This window comes from Chelonia mydas, chromosome 1, assembly GCF_015237465.2.
Source record: "Chelonia mydas isolate rCheMyd1 chromosome 1, rCheMyd1.pri.v2, whole genome shotgun sequence".
Taxonomy (NCBI): Eukaryota; Metazoa; Chordata; order Testudines; family Cheloniidae; genus Chelonia; species Chelonia mydas.
The window spans coordinates 258666824-258680400 of record NC_057849.1 but is presented as its reverse complement, the minus strand read 5'-3'; the positions used below and the strand labels follow the sequence as shown (position 1 = coordinate 258680400).

At 48.1% G+C, this 13577-nt stretch overlaps 1 protein-coding gene across 2 annotated transcripts in view; it reads right to left on the bottom strand.

Annotated features, from left to right (window-relative positions):
* LOC102929592 (cytochrome P450 2D15) overlaps window positions 1-13577 on the bottom strand; it is a 50012-nt gene that overhangs the window by 21074 nt on the left and 15361 nt on the right. For both annotated transcript variants that reach the window (XM_043544353.1, XM_043544352.1), the window contains 4 exons: window positions 12787-12958; window positions 11951-12103; window positions 11490-11650; window positions 9759-9932 (listed from right to left, as the gene is read on the bottom strand). In XM_043544353.1, coding sequence (XP_043400288.1) covers window positions 9759-9932; window positions 11490-11650; window positions 11951-12103; window positions 12787-12958 — 660 coding nt within the window. The remainder of the gene's footprint in view (window positions 1-9758; window positions 9933-11489; window positions 11651-11950; window positions 12104-12786; window positions 12959-13577) is intronic.

Genomic DNA, 13577 nt, shown 5'->3' with positions numbered 1-13577 from the left:
CCACTGATCATTACATACAATTGGAAGCAAATGCAAGTTATTTAATCAACAATTAATTTTAAAAAGAATAAGGGAAAATGGGAAAGGTTAAAGGAAACACATCACCCCGCTCTGTGGCAGGGAACATCACAAACAGTGTCTCTGGAATGTCCGGGCAGTTCACAGTCTGTCCTTGTAAGTCCCAGGCCTCCTTTTCAGGCCCTGGCTGTGCTGCAGGGATGCTGTGGGTTGGACACTCGCTCTGGTGGTGGCCACATGCTCTCAGGCTCTAGGTGGCAGGGCCCTTCTTCCCAGCGTTGCCCCCGCCCTGTCAGGGTTACCAATCCCCCTCCAAGTCTGGCCTGCAGAGCCTCCTAGCTGAGGCGTCTCCCTGTGCTGGGCCCACTGCCCAGGGTCCCCCCTCGCTCTCCCTAGCTGCTCATGACACCCGGTTCCGGACTGCTCCAGCCCCAGCTCCAGCTCCACTCTGTCTTAGCTCCAGCTCCACTCTTCCTCCAGCTCCCTGGGCTTCTTCTCTGGCCCCTCTGGCTCTGGTTGCTACAGCTCTTCTCCCAGGACAGGTCTGCTCTTCAGGCTGCTTCTGTGACTGGGCTCCCAGCACTGACCTGCTTCGTGGGCTGCTTTTCTGGCCCCTCTGGCTCTGGTTGCTGCAGCTCTCCTCCCAGGGCAAGTCTGCTCTCTCTGGGCTGTGCTTCTGGCTTTGGGGCTGCAGCTCTGCTCCCAGGACAGGGTCTGCTCTCTCTGGCCTGCTTTTCTGGTCCCTCTGGATCTGGCACAGCTCTGCTCCACAGCTCAGCTTGGGCCCCTGCTTTCTCCTTAGCTCGGCCCCACTCTGTCTGACCAAGGCAATTCCAGCTCACACGGAGGACAGGGCCCACCCTGGCCTCCTGACTCCCTGATTAGCCTGCCCACTCTGTCATTCAGGCTGACCTGGAGCATTGGCCTCTCCCCATTGCTCCTAGGTACTGGCAGTTTCAGGGTCCTGATTCCTCATCAACCCTTCCCCCTTTTAGTACTGGGAGCCAGCAACTAAAACGCCCCCACTGAATGTTAGTAAGGGGGCAACAGTCCCCTTACACATGGGCCAGTAAATAATGTGAAAGGGATCGCACAGAATAGAGCAAATTATACTCTTAACGTCTGCGGGGCCAGGACTGTGTCTACTAGTGTATCCATACAGCACTCAGCACAGTGGGGCCTTGATCCTGCCTTGGAGCTTAGGGGGCTACCTCACTGTGAATAATGACCTCGAACTGCATTTTGATTGGCATTTTCTCACACATGCCATATACCACTCCACTGGGAGTGAAGTGCTATTGGAACCGAGATAAATCAGAGGCAGGGAAGATAAGGTGAATTGTTAAATAACTAAGCACCGCATTTGTGAGCTGAGGTTACACTTAAACCAAGGCCTCCTTAGACATCCTGAACTTTTCTTTTCCATGTGCCCTTGAGTGTAAGGGGGTAGGTGTACGAGGATCTCGAGATCTAATTCCACTCACCTAGTGCTTTTGCATGTGTGTGCCTACATGTTGCCTCTACTTGCACTGGAGAGCAACAGCTTTGTGCTCTTTGCTGCATGCACTCGTGTTGGGGACACTGGGGCGTGGCCACTAGGTAACTCAAGGGAATGGAAGACCACGAGTGTCGAGGAAGCCCTCTCGCACTAGGCCCAAGTGTCCTTGGCCCCCCCGCCTGAAGGCACTCGCAGCAGTTATGCTAAAAATCTGCAACAATATGTTGCAAAGTCAAACTGCCTGAAACTAAACAAGGCCAAACAAAGCAAATATAAAGAAACAAAGCTGAATAAAGCAGCTTTATATATGGTTTAACAAATGGTACAAAAAAAAAAAACTAGCTGGTAACTGAATTGGCTGGCTATATAAATACTTAGGGCAGCTTGCTATTAAATAAATATGCTAAAAAAAAATGTATAAAAGCCTGCGTAACTTCCTGCTGTGGGTGCAGGATTTGAGATTCTATTCTCCCTGTACCTTCTTTGCAGCTGCAAATAAACTTTTCTGCTTCTCCACCCCGTTGTGATTATTGGGTGACGCACATCGGGCAACGAACCTTGCTGTTGTTCGCCTCTGGCACTGGGTGCCAGCAACAGCTTTTGGCGTCCCTGGGTGGGTGACGAGGTTGCTATTTAGCCTTGCCTGGACCCCTCCTGGAGGTCAAGAATTGCAGCAAGAACCGACGCCCAGCGCACACCGGTGTGTTCATCGGGGGCCTCGGAGGAGATGTGATTTGATCGACCCTGGAGGGCACAAAGGTGCAACGCACTCATATAGTGGAGAAGCAGCTGTGGGCGACGGTGAGGAACCCGTCCCTTGGACATAGGGGAGGAGCAGCTGCAGGTGACGGTGAGGAACCGGTCCCTTGGATAAGGTAGGAACCTTTTGAAATCCGGATTGTATGCTCTGTTGGAAGCTGGGGACGCCCAGAGTTACCCTGTAGGTATGGGACAGGGACATAGCTCGGGGGTTAGGGCACGGTGTATGCCCCTAGAATGCATTCTAGCAAACTGGAAGGTATTTGGTGCGGATCCGATGACTAAGAGTCAATTAAAACAATTCTGTACAGTTAACTGCCTCAATATCAACTAGAGGACCAGGAGTGGCGGCCACCAGGTGGGTCAATTAATTACAACACGATCCTCCAGTTACTCCTGTTCTGTCAAAAAACAAGGAAATAAAATGAACATATGTATGCGCATTTGTTTTTGGCTTTATGTACTCAACCAGATATTTTACAGCACTATAATCTGACTCCGAAAGGTTCAGTAACAGCTAATGTTAGTCCCCAGGCCCCCACCCCCACTGTAATGGCAGAGCTGGTGTTCCCTTCGGCCCCTACACTCACACCTTGTAAGTCCCCAATGGTTGGCTTATACCCCTTAATCACCAAAACTAAAGTCGCCCGGTCTGGATCGGACAGGCGTCCGGCCACGACTATGCAAGTTTATGCTCATGTGCCCTTTAGTGGATTTGGCTGCTTTCAAAGCACAGGAAGGAGAGTTTTCCACCAACCCAAGCAGGTTTATTTCAGTTTTTGAGGGATGTCTTAGCAGCCACAAGCCGGACTGGGATGATTGTAACATCCTCCTGCGACCCCTATTGTCTGAGGTAGAAAGACAACAGGTTGTGCCCAAGGCAAGGGAGGAGGCGCAGAAACGGTACGACCGGGATCTTATTAATGTCCCTGACCCGGATGCACAAGTCCCCTGAGCAGACCCCAGGTAGGATCCAAATAATCCTGGAGATATGACCCACCTTACCTCCTATAAGAAGTTGCTTTTGCATGGACTCCGTCACTCGGCTGTCTGACTTAATAATTGGGCAAAGCCATATAAAGTAATGCAGGATTTAAAAGAAAGCCCAGGGGCCTTTCTACAGCGTATTCGGGACACGATTCAACAGAACACTAATGCAGACCCCGATGATCAGGCAACTGAATCAATTATTAAGGGAATTTTTATACGCAAAGCAGCCCCTAATATTAAAAAAAAGTTACAAAAAAAAAAGAATTTAATGGGCATGACCATGGCACAAATCTTAGAAACTGCGGACCGAGCTTATAGTCTGAGAGAGACAGAGAAGGAGAGAAAGCAAGTGAGACTGATGGTAACAGTGGTACAGGCCGGCACTAAGGGAAGTGGCCGGGGAGGAAGGGGCCGTGGACGCGAACGTCCGGGCTCGCAGGAGAGACAACTGGGTTGCAACCAGTGTGCCTTGTGTTGACAAGAGGGACACTGGAAAAATGAGTGCCCAAAGAGGAAAGAAAAGGGGGGTGCCTCTATGATGGCGATGGCGGAGCAGGAATAGGGGTGTCAGGGGAGACGGACCACCCTACCCCCAGAACCCCGAGTAAAGATGCGGGTGGGAAGCTCAGAAATAGATTTTTTAGTGGACTCTAGAGCGGCATGAACTGCCGTAAATCGACCCCTTCAGTTGCCAGTAGCAGATTCCCTTACCGTGGTGGGAGCCACAGGCAGAGACACCAAGTGCCCAGTGTATGCCCCAGTGGAATGCGCTTTGGGAAACAGGACTATATCTCACAAGTTGGTATACCTCCCTAAGTGACCAACACCTCTGCTGGGACAGGATCTGCTTTGTCGCCTCGGTGCCACCCTGCATTTTACTGAGAATAAAATAACCCTTACCTTACCCCCGATAATGCATGGATCATGACCCTTGCAGTTGAGCCCTCAGCTATGCAAGCCCCAGAATAGAGCCCGTGGGAAGACCAGGTGTACCCCCTCGTGTGGGCATCAGGGATCCCAGAAAAGGCCACCCACCAGACCCCCATTACTATTCAGCTCATACCAGGGAAAGGCCCAGTGCAAGTAAAACAGTATCCAATCAAGAGGGAAGCCAAAGAAGGTTTACAAAAAACTATAAATCAATTCCTAATGTATGGTATTCTCTGGGAATGTCAGTCAGCCTAGAACACTCCCATTCTACCCATACGGAAGCCTGATGGCACGTATCGGCTGGTACAGGACCTAAGCGCAGTCAATGAACGGGTTAAGACTCTGCACCCTCTTGTCCCTAACCCGTATACCTTATTGGCTTCTATAGGGGGACAGTATACCCATTTTTCAGTCCTCGATCTGAAAGATGCTTTCTTTACCATCCCAGTTGCCACCCCATCACAGGAGATCTTCTCCTTCGAGTGGGAGGACCAAAATAGGGTTAAAAAGCAACTTTGCTGGACAGCGTTAGCCCAGGAATTTAAAAACTCCTCCACCCTCTTTGGTCATGCTCTGGCCAGGGACCTAGAGGAGTGGGATAATAAAAAGGCCCTCCTTCTGCAGTATGTAAATGATTTGTTAATTGCCACTGTGGGCCAAACCCCCTGCCTTAAAGCCACCGTGAGCCTCCTGAATTTTATTGGACTCCGGGGATATCGGGTAGCACGAAGTAAGGCTCAAATCGCCCTCCCAGAGGTACGGTACCTCGGGTTCCACATACGGCAAGGGGAGCGTCAGCTTTCAAACGAAAGGAAGGAAGCTATCTGTCAAGTTCCTACCCCAAGTAATCGTAAGCGGCTCATGGCATTTCTGGGTATGGCAGCCTTTTGCAGAATATGGATCCCAGAGTTTGGACTATGGGCTAAACCCCTGTACGACTGTGTAAAAGGAGCAAATCATGACCCCTTCTATTGGACCTCAGAGGCTGACAGGGCATTTAAAATCTTAAAAAAAAAGTTAATGGAAGCCCCGGCTCTGGGCCTGCCGGATCTCTCTAAGCCGTTTCAGTTGTATGTACATAAACAAAAGGGGGTGGCCTGAGAAGTGCTCACACAGCTGTTAGGAGCATGGAGACGTCCCGTGGCTTATTCTTCTAAGCAACTGGATCAGGTTGCAAAGGGTTGGCCGGCATGTTTACGGGCGGTCGCAGCTACTGCCCTAGTGCTTGAGGAAGCCGAAAAGCTAACATTGGGAGGGGTTATGCAAATCTATACTCTCCATATGGTCCGAGCCTTATTGAATGCAAAGGGTGGGCTCTGGCTCACCCAGGCTCGGATTGCTCGGTACCAGGCTAAGCTGTTAGAGAACTCTGAAGTCACCTTACAGCCTTGCCCCTCCCTTAACCCAACCACCCTCTTGCCAGAAACAGAGGAACAAAAACATGACTGTTTAGAAATCATAGATGTCCAGTACTCCAGCCGTCCGGATTTAAAGGATGTACGCCTCCCAAATGCAGATTATGAGTGGTACACTGATAGTAGCAGTACTATAATAGATGGGCAAAGGAGGGCGGGTTATGCTGTTGTGATCCTCCATGACACTGTGGAAGCTGAAGGTTTGCCTGCTGGGACCTCTGCCCAGCTGGCCGAACTAATAGCCCTGACCCATGAACTTAAACTGTCAAAAAGAAAGCGGGTCAACATTTTTACTAATTCAAAGTATGCTTTTGGGGTGCTACATGCTCATGCTGGCCTATGGAAGCAAAGGGGAATGCTGACAGCCCAAGGCTCCCCAGTCAAGTACGGGCCCCAAATCCTCCGGCTCCTAGAAGCTATACAACTTCCCTCGGAAGTGGCGGTGATACACTGTAAAGCCCATCAAAGGGAAGATCAAGATGTGGCCAGAGGTAACGCGCGGGCAGATAGAGAGGCTAAGCACACTGCAACCCTGCCATCCCCTCAGACTGAGAACGCCCATATGCATGCCCTTATCCCATCAGTAGGGGAGCTTCCAACCCCTCAGTACTCTGGGGAGGAGAGACAGCTAACTGACAAACTCGGTCTCCGGGAAAAGGAGGGATGGCTCCATTCCCCGGAAGGGAAGGTCCTCCTACCAAAGGGCCTGATTCGGCCGGTGCTGCAAAAACTACATCAAACCATTCATGCTGGCAGGAAAGCACTTATCCAACTAACGGGAAAATACTTTATCACTTCCGGACTCCGACCCCTGGCTGCCCAGGTACAAGCAGACTGCTTAGTCTGCCAAAAGAATAGCCCCCGACCAGGACATCCTGTGCCACCAGCTGCCCTGGAACCCACTCTGGGCCCCCGACAAATGTGGCAAATAGACTTTACTGAGTTTCCCCGGACCCAAGCGTTCAAATATCTCCTTGTCATAGTGGATCGGTTCAGCGGATGGCCAGAAGCCTTCCCATGCCGTAACTGCACTGCCAGAACAGTGGCCCTCAAGTTTGTTAAGGAAATCATTCCTCGCTTTGGACTCCCCTGGTGGATGGAATCTGACAACGGGACACACTTCACGTCAAAAATCATCCAAAGCATCTCAAATGCCTTACAGATCCCCTGGAAACTCTGTACGCCCTGGAGACCGCAAGCCAGTGGTGTAGTGGAGCGTACCAATCAGACCCTTAAACGACATCTCTCAAAAGTGTGCCAAAAAGCCTCACTGTGATGGCCTGATGCTTTGCCCCTCGTCCTACTCCATATCCGCGTTCTCCCAAAGGGTAGATTAGGGCTTAGTCCCTTTGAAATTATGTTTGGAAGGGCATGGCCTATAAATGGCACCCCGGTTCTGTCAGGGGAATGGGAGTTGGGTGATGGTTTTTTGTCTCAGTATATGTGTTCCCTGTCTGCTGTTCTCTTGTCTCTTCACAGGTATACCAAAAATTCCCAGCCTCTCCCCTTGGACTCTCCCGTCCACTCCTTACAGCCAAGTGACTCCGTGCTTGTTCGTACCTGGAAAGACGAGCCTCTCCAGAAAAAGTGGAAAGGACCCTATACCGTCCTGCTGATCTCCCATACAGCGGCAAAGGTCGAGGGACACAAGAACTGGATCCATCACTCTCGTCTGAAGGCAGTACCCGCCCCCTCGTCAGCAGAACAGTGGACCGTCCAACCTGCTGACTCCTCATCTAGTGACAATCTCGGGCTAAAGCTACTGTTTAAAAGACACAAATAGCGGGCACCTTAACGCTAAAGTGGGCCCACCCAGGTACTGAAGACCCTGTGTTAAAAAAACTCTGGTAATAATTAATTGGGTAATATTGTTATTCTCTGTATTGTTATTTCCAAACTGTGCATATCGGGAGCATAACTCCTTTGTTTCGCTTGCGCACCATGTTGCTACTTTAACAAACCAGACTGACTACTGGGTATGTGCTCCAACTCCACTGTCCCCCCAAATGGGAATGCCCCTTGACATGCTGCCCCTGACCCTAGCAGAATTAGCCGCCACCAAAGAGCAGGAAAGAACGGACTCGCCGTTCTGAAACAAGACCTCTTTACAGCAAGCCACCTATCAGGACCAGGAGTATTCAGTTGCAGTACTCACTGAGGGCGTGTTATGTTTTACCCGAAACCAATTTAATCACTATGGGCGTCCTGTGGGAAAGAGCTCCTGTGTTATTACACAATGGGCTAATAAGTATTAAATAAAGACCAAAAAAAAAAGGTCAGCAGTGTGGGTGTAATGGTTCCTCCCCTTTTAAAAAAACTCTTACAAATAATCTTACCACAAAAAAAGGGTTTAGAAATATAACTTGCCGTCCAGTTAATATCTCCAATGTAGCAAGCCAATGGTGGGTTTGTAGTAGTCCCTATGGCAAGTGTAATTTAAACGGCACAATTAGAAACACCCCCACTTGTACCCAATCAAAAAAATGGGATGCCCCCTTAGGGGCATATAAACTGTTTAAAAAAGCAGACAAAGCAGCCTTAAATATCCCAGGAATCCCCTTAAAAAACAGTCCTTACTGGGCCCTATAGGGTCACTGTTTTGTATGTGGCCAAAAGGCTTACAAGGTGCTGCCAGCCAACGGAACAGATAGCAGTTATAGAGCTCATGAAGTTCCTCATCTGTCAATAACTGCCACACTGCCCAAAGGCAAGATTAGAAATGCCCAAAATACCTCTGTTAAGTCACAAAAAAAGACCCTGCAGCGACTGACTACAGCATTAAAGGGCAATATAAAAAATCCCCTCACAACCCAGAAGCTTGTAGGGTGCTCTGTACTGGGAATAGCGCCACTGTTTACCGGGCATGCATAGGCCGCTATACTGTAAGGCTGCAAATGGTACTTAAAAAAATTGCCTTAAAGTTAAAAAACTTGGTTAGTAATTTAGAGTCAGCAATAAAAACATTAAATAAAAAGGTACAGCAGCTCAGGACCTTTTCCCTCCAAAACAGGCTGGCTTTGGACTATCTCTTGGCATCCCAAGAAGGGGTTTGTGCCCTCGTCAGGCCCCAATGTTATGTATATATAAATAATAGCAATTATAAAATCTATAAAAAGGTGGTACAGCCTAAGGCCCATGCCCGAACCAGAGCACAGGTTGCCTATACTGCCCCGAGAGCAATTGGTTGCAAACCTTGTTTTCAGGCTGGGGTTTGTCGTCTTGGCTTGGTGGTTTATTTAGCCTGTTATTAAAATTTCTTTTTCCTGTATTGCTTGTATTACTGGTATTATGCTGTGCAGTCTCATGTGTCACGGCCCTTTTGCAAAAATTAATAAGTCATTCTCTTCAGGGCTATCACAAAGTGCTTATGCAAAATCCTATTGTAAAAAAATAAGTAGCCCAAGTGAAAAAACTCAGAGCCAAGGCTGTTGAGTGTTCTCAAAGGAGGGAGTTGTTGGGGACACTGGGGCATGGCCACTAGGTAACTCGAGAGAATGGAAGACCACGAGTGTCGATGAAGCCCCCTCGCACTAGGCCCAAGTGTCCTTGCCACCCCGCCTGGAGGCACTCGCAGCAGTTATGGGTACTAGGCCCAAGTGTCCTTGGCCCCCCCGCCTGAAGGCACTCGCAGCAGTTATGCTAAAAATCTGCAACAATATGTTGCAAAGTCAAACTGCCTGAAACTAAACAAGGCCAAACAAAGCAAATATAAAAAAACAATGCTGAATAAAGCAGCTTTATATATGGTTTAACAAATAATACAAAAAACAAAAAAACTAGCTGGTAACTAAATTGGCTGGCTATATAAATACTTAGGGCAGCTTGCTATTAAATAAATATGCTAAAAATATATATATATAAAAGCTTGTGTAACTTCCTGCTCTGGGTGCAGGATTTGAGATTCTATTCTCCCGGTACCTTCTTTGCAGCTGCAAATAAACTTTTCTGCTTCTCCACCCCGTTGTGATTATTGGGTGATGCACACCGGGCAACGAACCTTGCTATTGTTCGCCTCTGGCACTGGGTGCCGGCAACACTCGGGTGAAAGGACCTGCAGGGTCCAGGTCTCAGCATAACTGACGGGTTGTTCCATCACAACCACACATATCCAAACAGCAAAATATGGATCCATGTCTGTCTCCTCCTACCTTTTCTATCTCCTCCAGAAAAGCATCAATGAAGTCTCTGGTAAAGCCTGGTTCCCGGGTCTCCTTGTGCTTCTTCACAATCTCTCTTAGGATGTCAAAGCTATCAGCATAGGGTTGGAAGATGTTATGATGAGGCCCAGGAATATACAACAACCAAGGCATCATGTTCAGAATCTAGGACGGAAGAGACAGGAGAGGAAAAGCATTAGATAAGGAAGGCAGTTCTCAGATACTTGGTGGGGGAAGAAATGGAACTGGGATGGAATGTTCCCAACAGGCCAGCTCCCCGACTTCACACTGGGTAAATGTTTTGGAGCTCCCTACCTTGCTCCCTCCACCATGCAATACAATACCAACATTGTCTGCATGTAAGTTAACCATCTGACTAACTGCCCCTGGGACTAAACACCCTCCTCAGTTCAGACTCATTCTGTTACGGGCTATTCTTAGCCTCCCATCCGCATGACAGTGGCAACAGGAGAACAGTGAAAGAATGGAGGGGCAGGGGAAAGATTACTGTTGAGACTTTTCTTATTGTTTCAAGGCTCTAGGGAGATTTTAAATGTTACAAATACTGGCCCTGATGCTGCAGTCCTTACTCAGGATAAATGTCACTGACCCTTATGGGCTGGGCTCATATACCCTTTTTTTTTCCTGATCTATCTATTGAGTGTGATGGCCAAGGGCCTGTAAGGTGGAGTTCCCTTGAAGGGCTGGTTTTCTGGAGGAGAGGAAAGTCTCTCACTTGCCATTCCCTGATCTTGGTTGTACTAATGGGATAGTTAATTCTTTTGTAAGAATGTGTGTGTGATATAGAAGATAGTAGTAAGATCCAGTCTGAAAGTCAGCTTCTTGCAAAAATCACATAGAGCAAAGTCACTTGTGTTCCCAGTTGGGAGAAGGTGGGAGGTTCTGGATGCCTTCCTTCCCTAAAGATATTCACAGAGTTCTCTTACTGTATTGAAAAGCATTGAAGTCGGGGGTTGGTTTTGTTGTTGTTGTTTTAAGTTTTAGATGTTCTGTTCAGAAAAACCCTTATAAATTAGGAAACTTCTCTAAACTATCCCAGGCCATCAGTTCATCCAAATTGGGCTGGAAATCTCCCGATAACAAGCCCTCCTTAGAATTTCCTGTACACGTTTCTTGTTGACCAAGAAATACTAAGGCTATGTCTACACTACGCAGCTTTGAGCGTCGCGCTAGAGGCGTGCAGTGTAGCTGCTGTTTGTCAGCGGGAGAGAGCTCTCCTGTCGACAGAAAACTTCCACCCCCAAAGAGTGGCATTAGTGTTGTTGGCAGGAGAGCACTCCTGCTGACAAAGCGCTGTTCACACTAGCGCTTGTCGTCGACAAAACTTTTGTCTTTTGGGGGATGTTTTGTTAACACCTCTGAATGACAAAAGTTTTGTCTTTCACGTGCCAGTGTAGACAAAGCCGAAGAGACCAACCTATCTCCAGGCATTTCAGCAGTCCCACTTCCTGCCCCGGCTGCCTCTAGAAAATGCAGAGGAACACAAGGGAAATAGCCATGTGCAAACCCTAGCCAGAAAGCATTTGACGGGTTTCAGGAGATTTCTGTTTTATCCAAACTGGTTCATAATCCCTGCATCAAAAGCACTACAGCACCTTTGTCTAAAACACCGTATGGAGTGTGAGCTCTTCATCCCCCTCGGACCCACCCAGGCAACCAAGAGGTTTCATCTTTACTGACAATCAGATTTTTGTGGGCTACCTGGGACATGATTCCAGCTCCTATATTGAAAGCCTTCTCTATCAGATGTAGCATCCTCAGGAATTTCTCATTGTTGTACTCAAAGCGGTTGCCAAAAGTGAGGGAGCACATCACGTTGCCGACGGCACTGTTTATGAGGAAGCGTGGATTGAAAGAATGGCCTGAAAAAGATACAGGAACCAACCCAGGAGATTAGGAGGCACACCAGGATTGCAGCCTGCTGCTACATGGGGATGTACTCAACAAGACCCTCCAACACCACAGGAAGTGGGAAATGCACTGCACCTTGCTATTTAGCTGAATCCCCTCCACAGTGGCTGGATCATCTCCACATGGAAACCTCTCCTCCTCCTCCTCTAGAATTGCTCTTCCCTCCAGCTCCATGTATCCTACTCTTGAGAGCACCCCCCTTCCCTGCTTTATGACTAGAGATATGAGAGTTTCCACTCTCCCAAACATACCATCTTTAGAACTGAACGCAGAGCATAGATATCCAGCTTCCTCAGTCACGCGCTGATCCAGGGATTTCTTCCCCAGCCCAAAATTCCTCAAGGTGGAGAGTGTGAATCTCCTCAGCTCCTTCCAGCCACGGCCATACCTTGCCATCATTATCCCTGCAGGGTTTCAAAGAAATACTAGTTACATAGCCACCTGTTCCCCCCGCCCCTCCCCACTGCTTTAATAAATGGAAAAGGGTTGGTTTTGTTGTATTGATTTACTCTTTTTAGTTAATTTATTTCCCCCTGTTAACTGTGCCACTGTACACATGGCTCACGAAGGTGATACCTGTGGGGAGAAGTGGGCTTGGGTCCCTTGGGAAGCTGTGTGAGCTAGAGCAATAGTTCCCAACACCGCTCCATGGGCCAGACCTCCTGGTACTTCCGGTTTTTGTGACTCTAGGGGCTGTCTGTGAAACAGGTTTTCAAATAAAGTTTATAATGCCAGATGGCTTTTGAGGCTCTTGCTGGTGGCATCCATTTTGCTGAAAAGCAATGTTGTGACACCCAGCGGCCTGGGGCAATTGGAGAGAAGCGTCAGGCTGTAAACCAGTTTCTACTCACCTGTAACAACCAGATTAGCAATCAGTCCATCCTGCAGAGGGCAGTGGTGTCTGGGTGTGTGCACACTGTGTGTGTGTATGCATATACACCCACAGTCCATCAAAATGTACAGTACCCATAATGTACCCTGAAGGCAGAGCCATGTTGTTTGTGCTCCCCAAGAACTGATGTGCATGGAGGAGATGGGAAATTTGCCCTGGACTATGAGAAGCTTTAACTGCTCGAGGGACACTTACCTTCACAGTTTTTTCTATAGCCCAAATGGTCAAATAAAGAAAAGGGTGGTCGATCAGCAAAGTCCTCTGATCTCTGGACTAATGCTTCCTTTACAGCTTCTAACCCATTCAGCACGACCACATTTTTCCATCCAACCTGAAGAGAGAAGATCTTTCCAAACTTCTCACTGGGCTGTCAAGTAAGAGGGAAAAGAGAAAAAAAGAAAAACAGGATTAAAAATTAAAAACAGCTACAAAGGCTGTAGCTTAAAATGAGAGACACTGTAGCATAGTCTGTGGCAAGCAGAGGGCACAGGGGCTTTGACTGCAGAGTGCTTAATCCCTGCAAGGCTGCAGACCCAAGAGGGAATATGCCCAATTCTGGTAGGAGGAATCTAGCTCAGCACCACGTTCTCATACCATGCCGTGCGGATTTGGGTGGAAAGGCAAACAGTGTCCCTCTCCCCAGCCACCTTAATTTCCCAGCTGCTATTTGTCCATAAAGAACATTGTTGGGTTTCAAAGTCCTGTCTCACTGCACCAACACTCAGCTTTCCATTAGCCTGGTCAAAACTCAATTTCCAGATAGCGGGAAATTTTGACATTTTGAAATTTGTTTCCAGTTAGAATCAGAATGAAAACAAATTTCCCAGACATTGAAATTTCCAAAAAAGTTCTGTTTTGGAAAGGTTTTGTTTCAAAATGTCATTTTGAAATCTGGAAGTTTGGATTCTAATGCTGTTTTGTTACATGGGGCTTTTTTATTTGTATAGGATTACATTTTATCCATAACATGTCAGTGGTAATAGTGC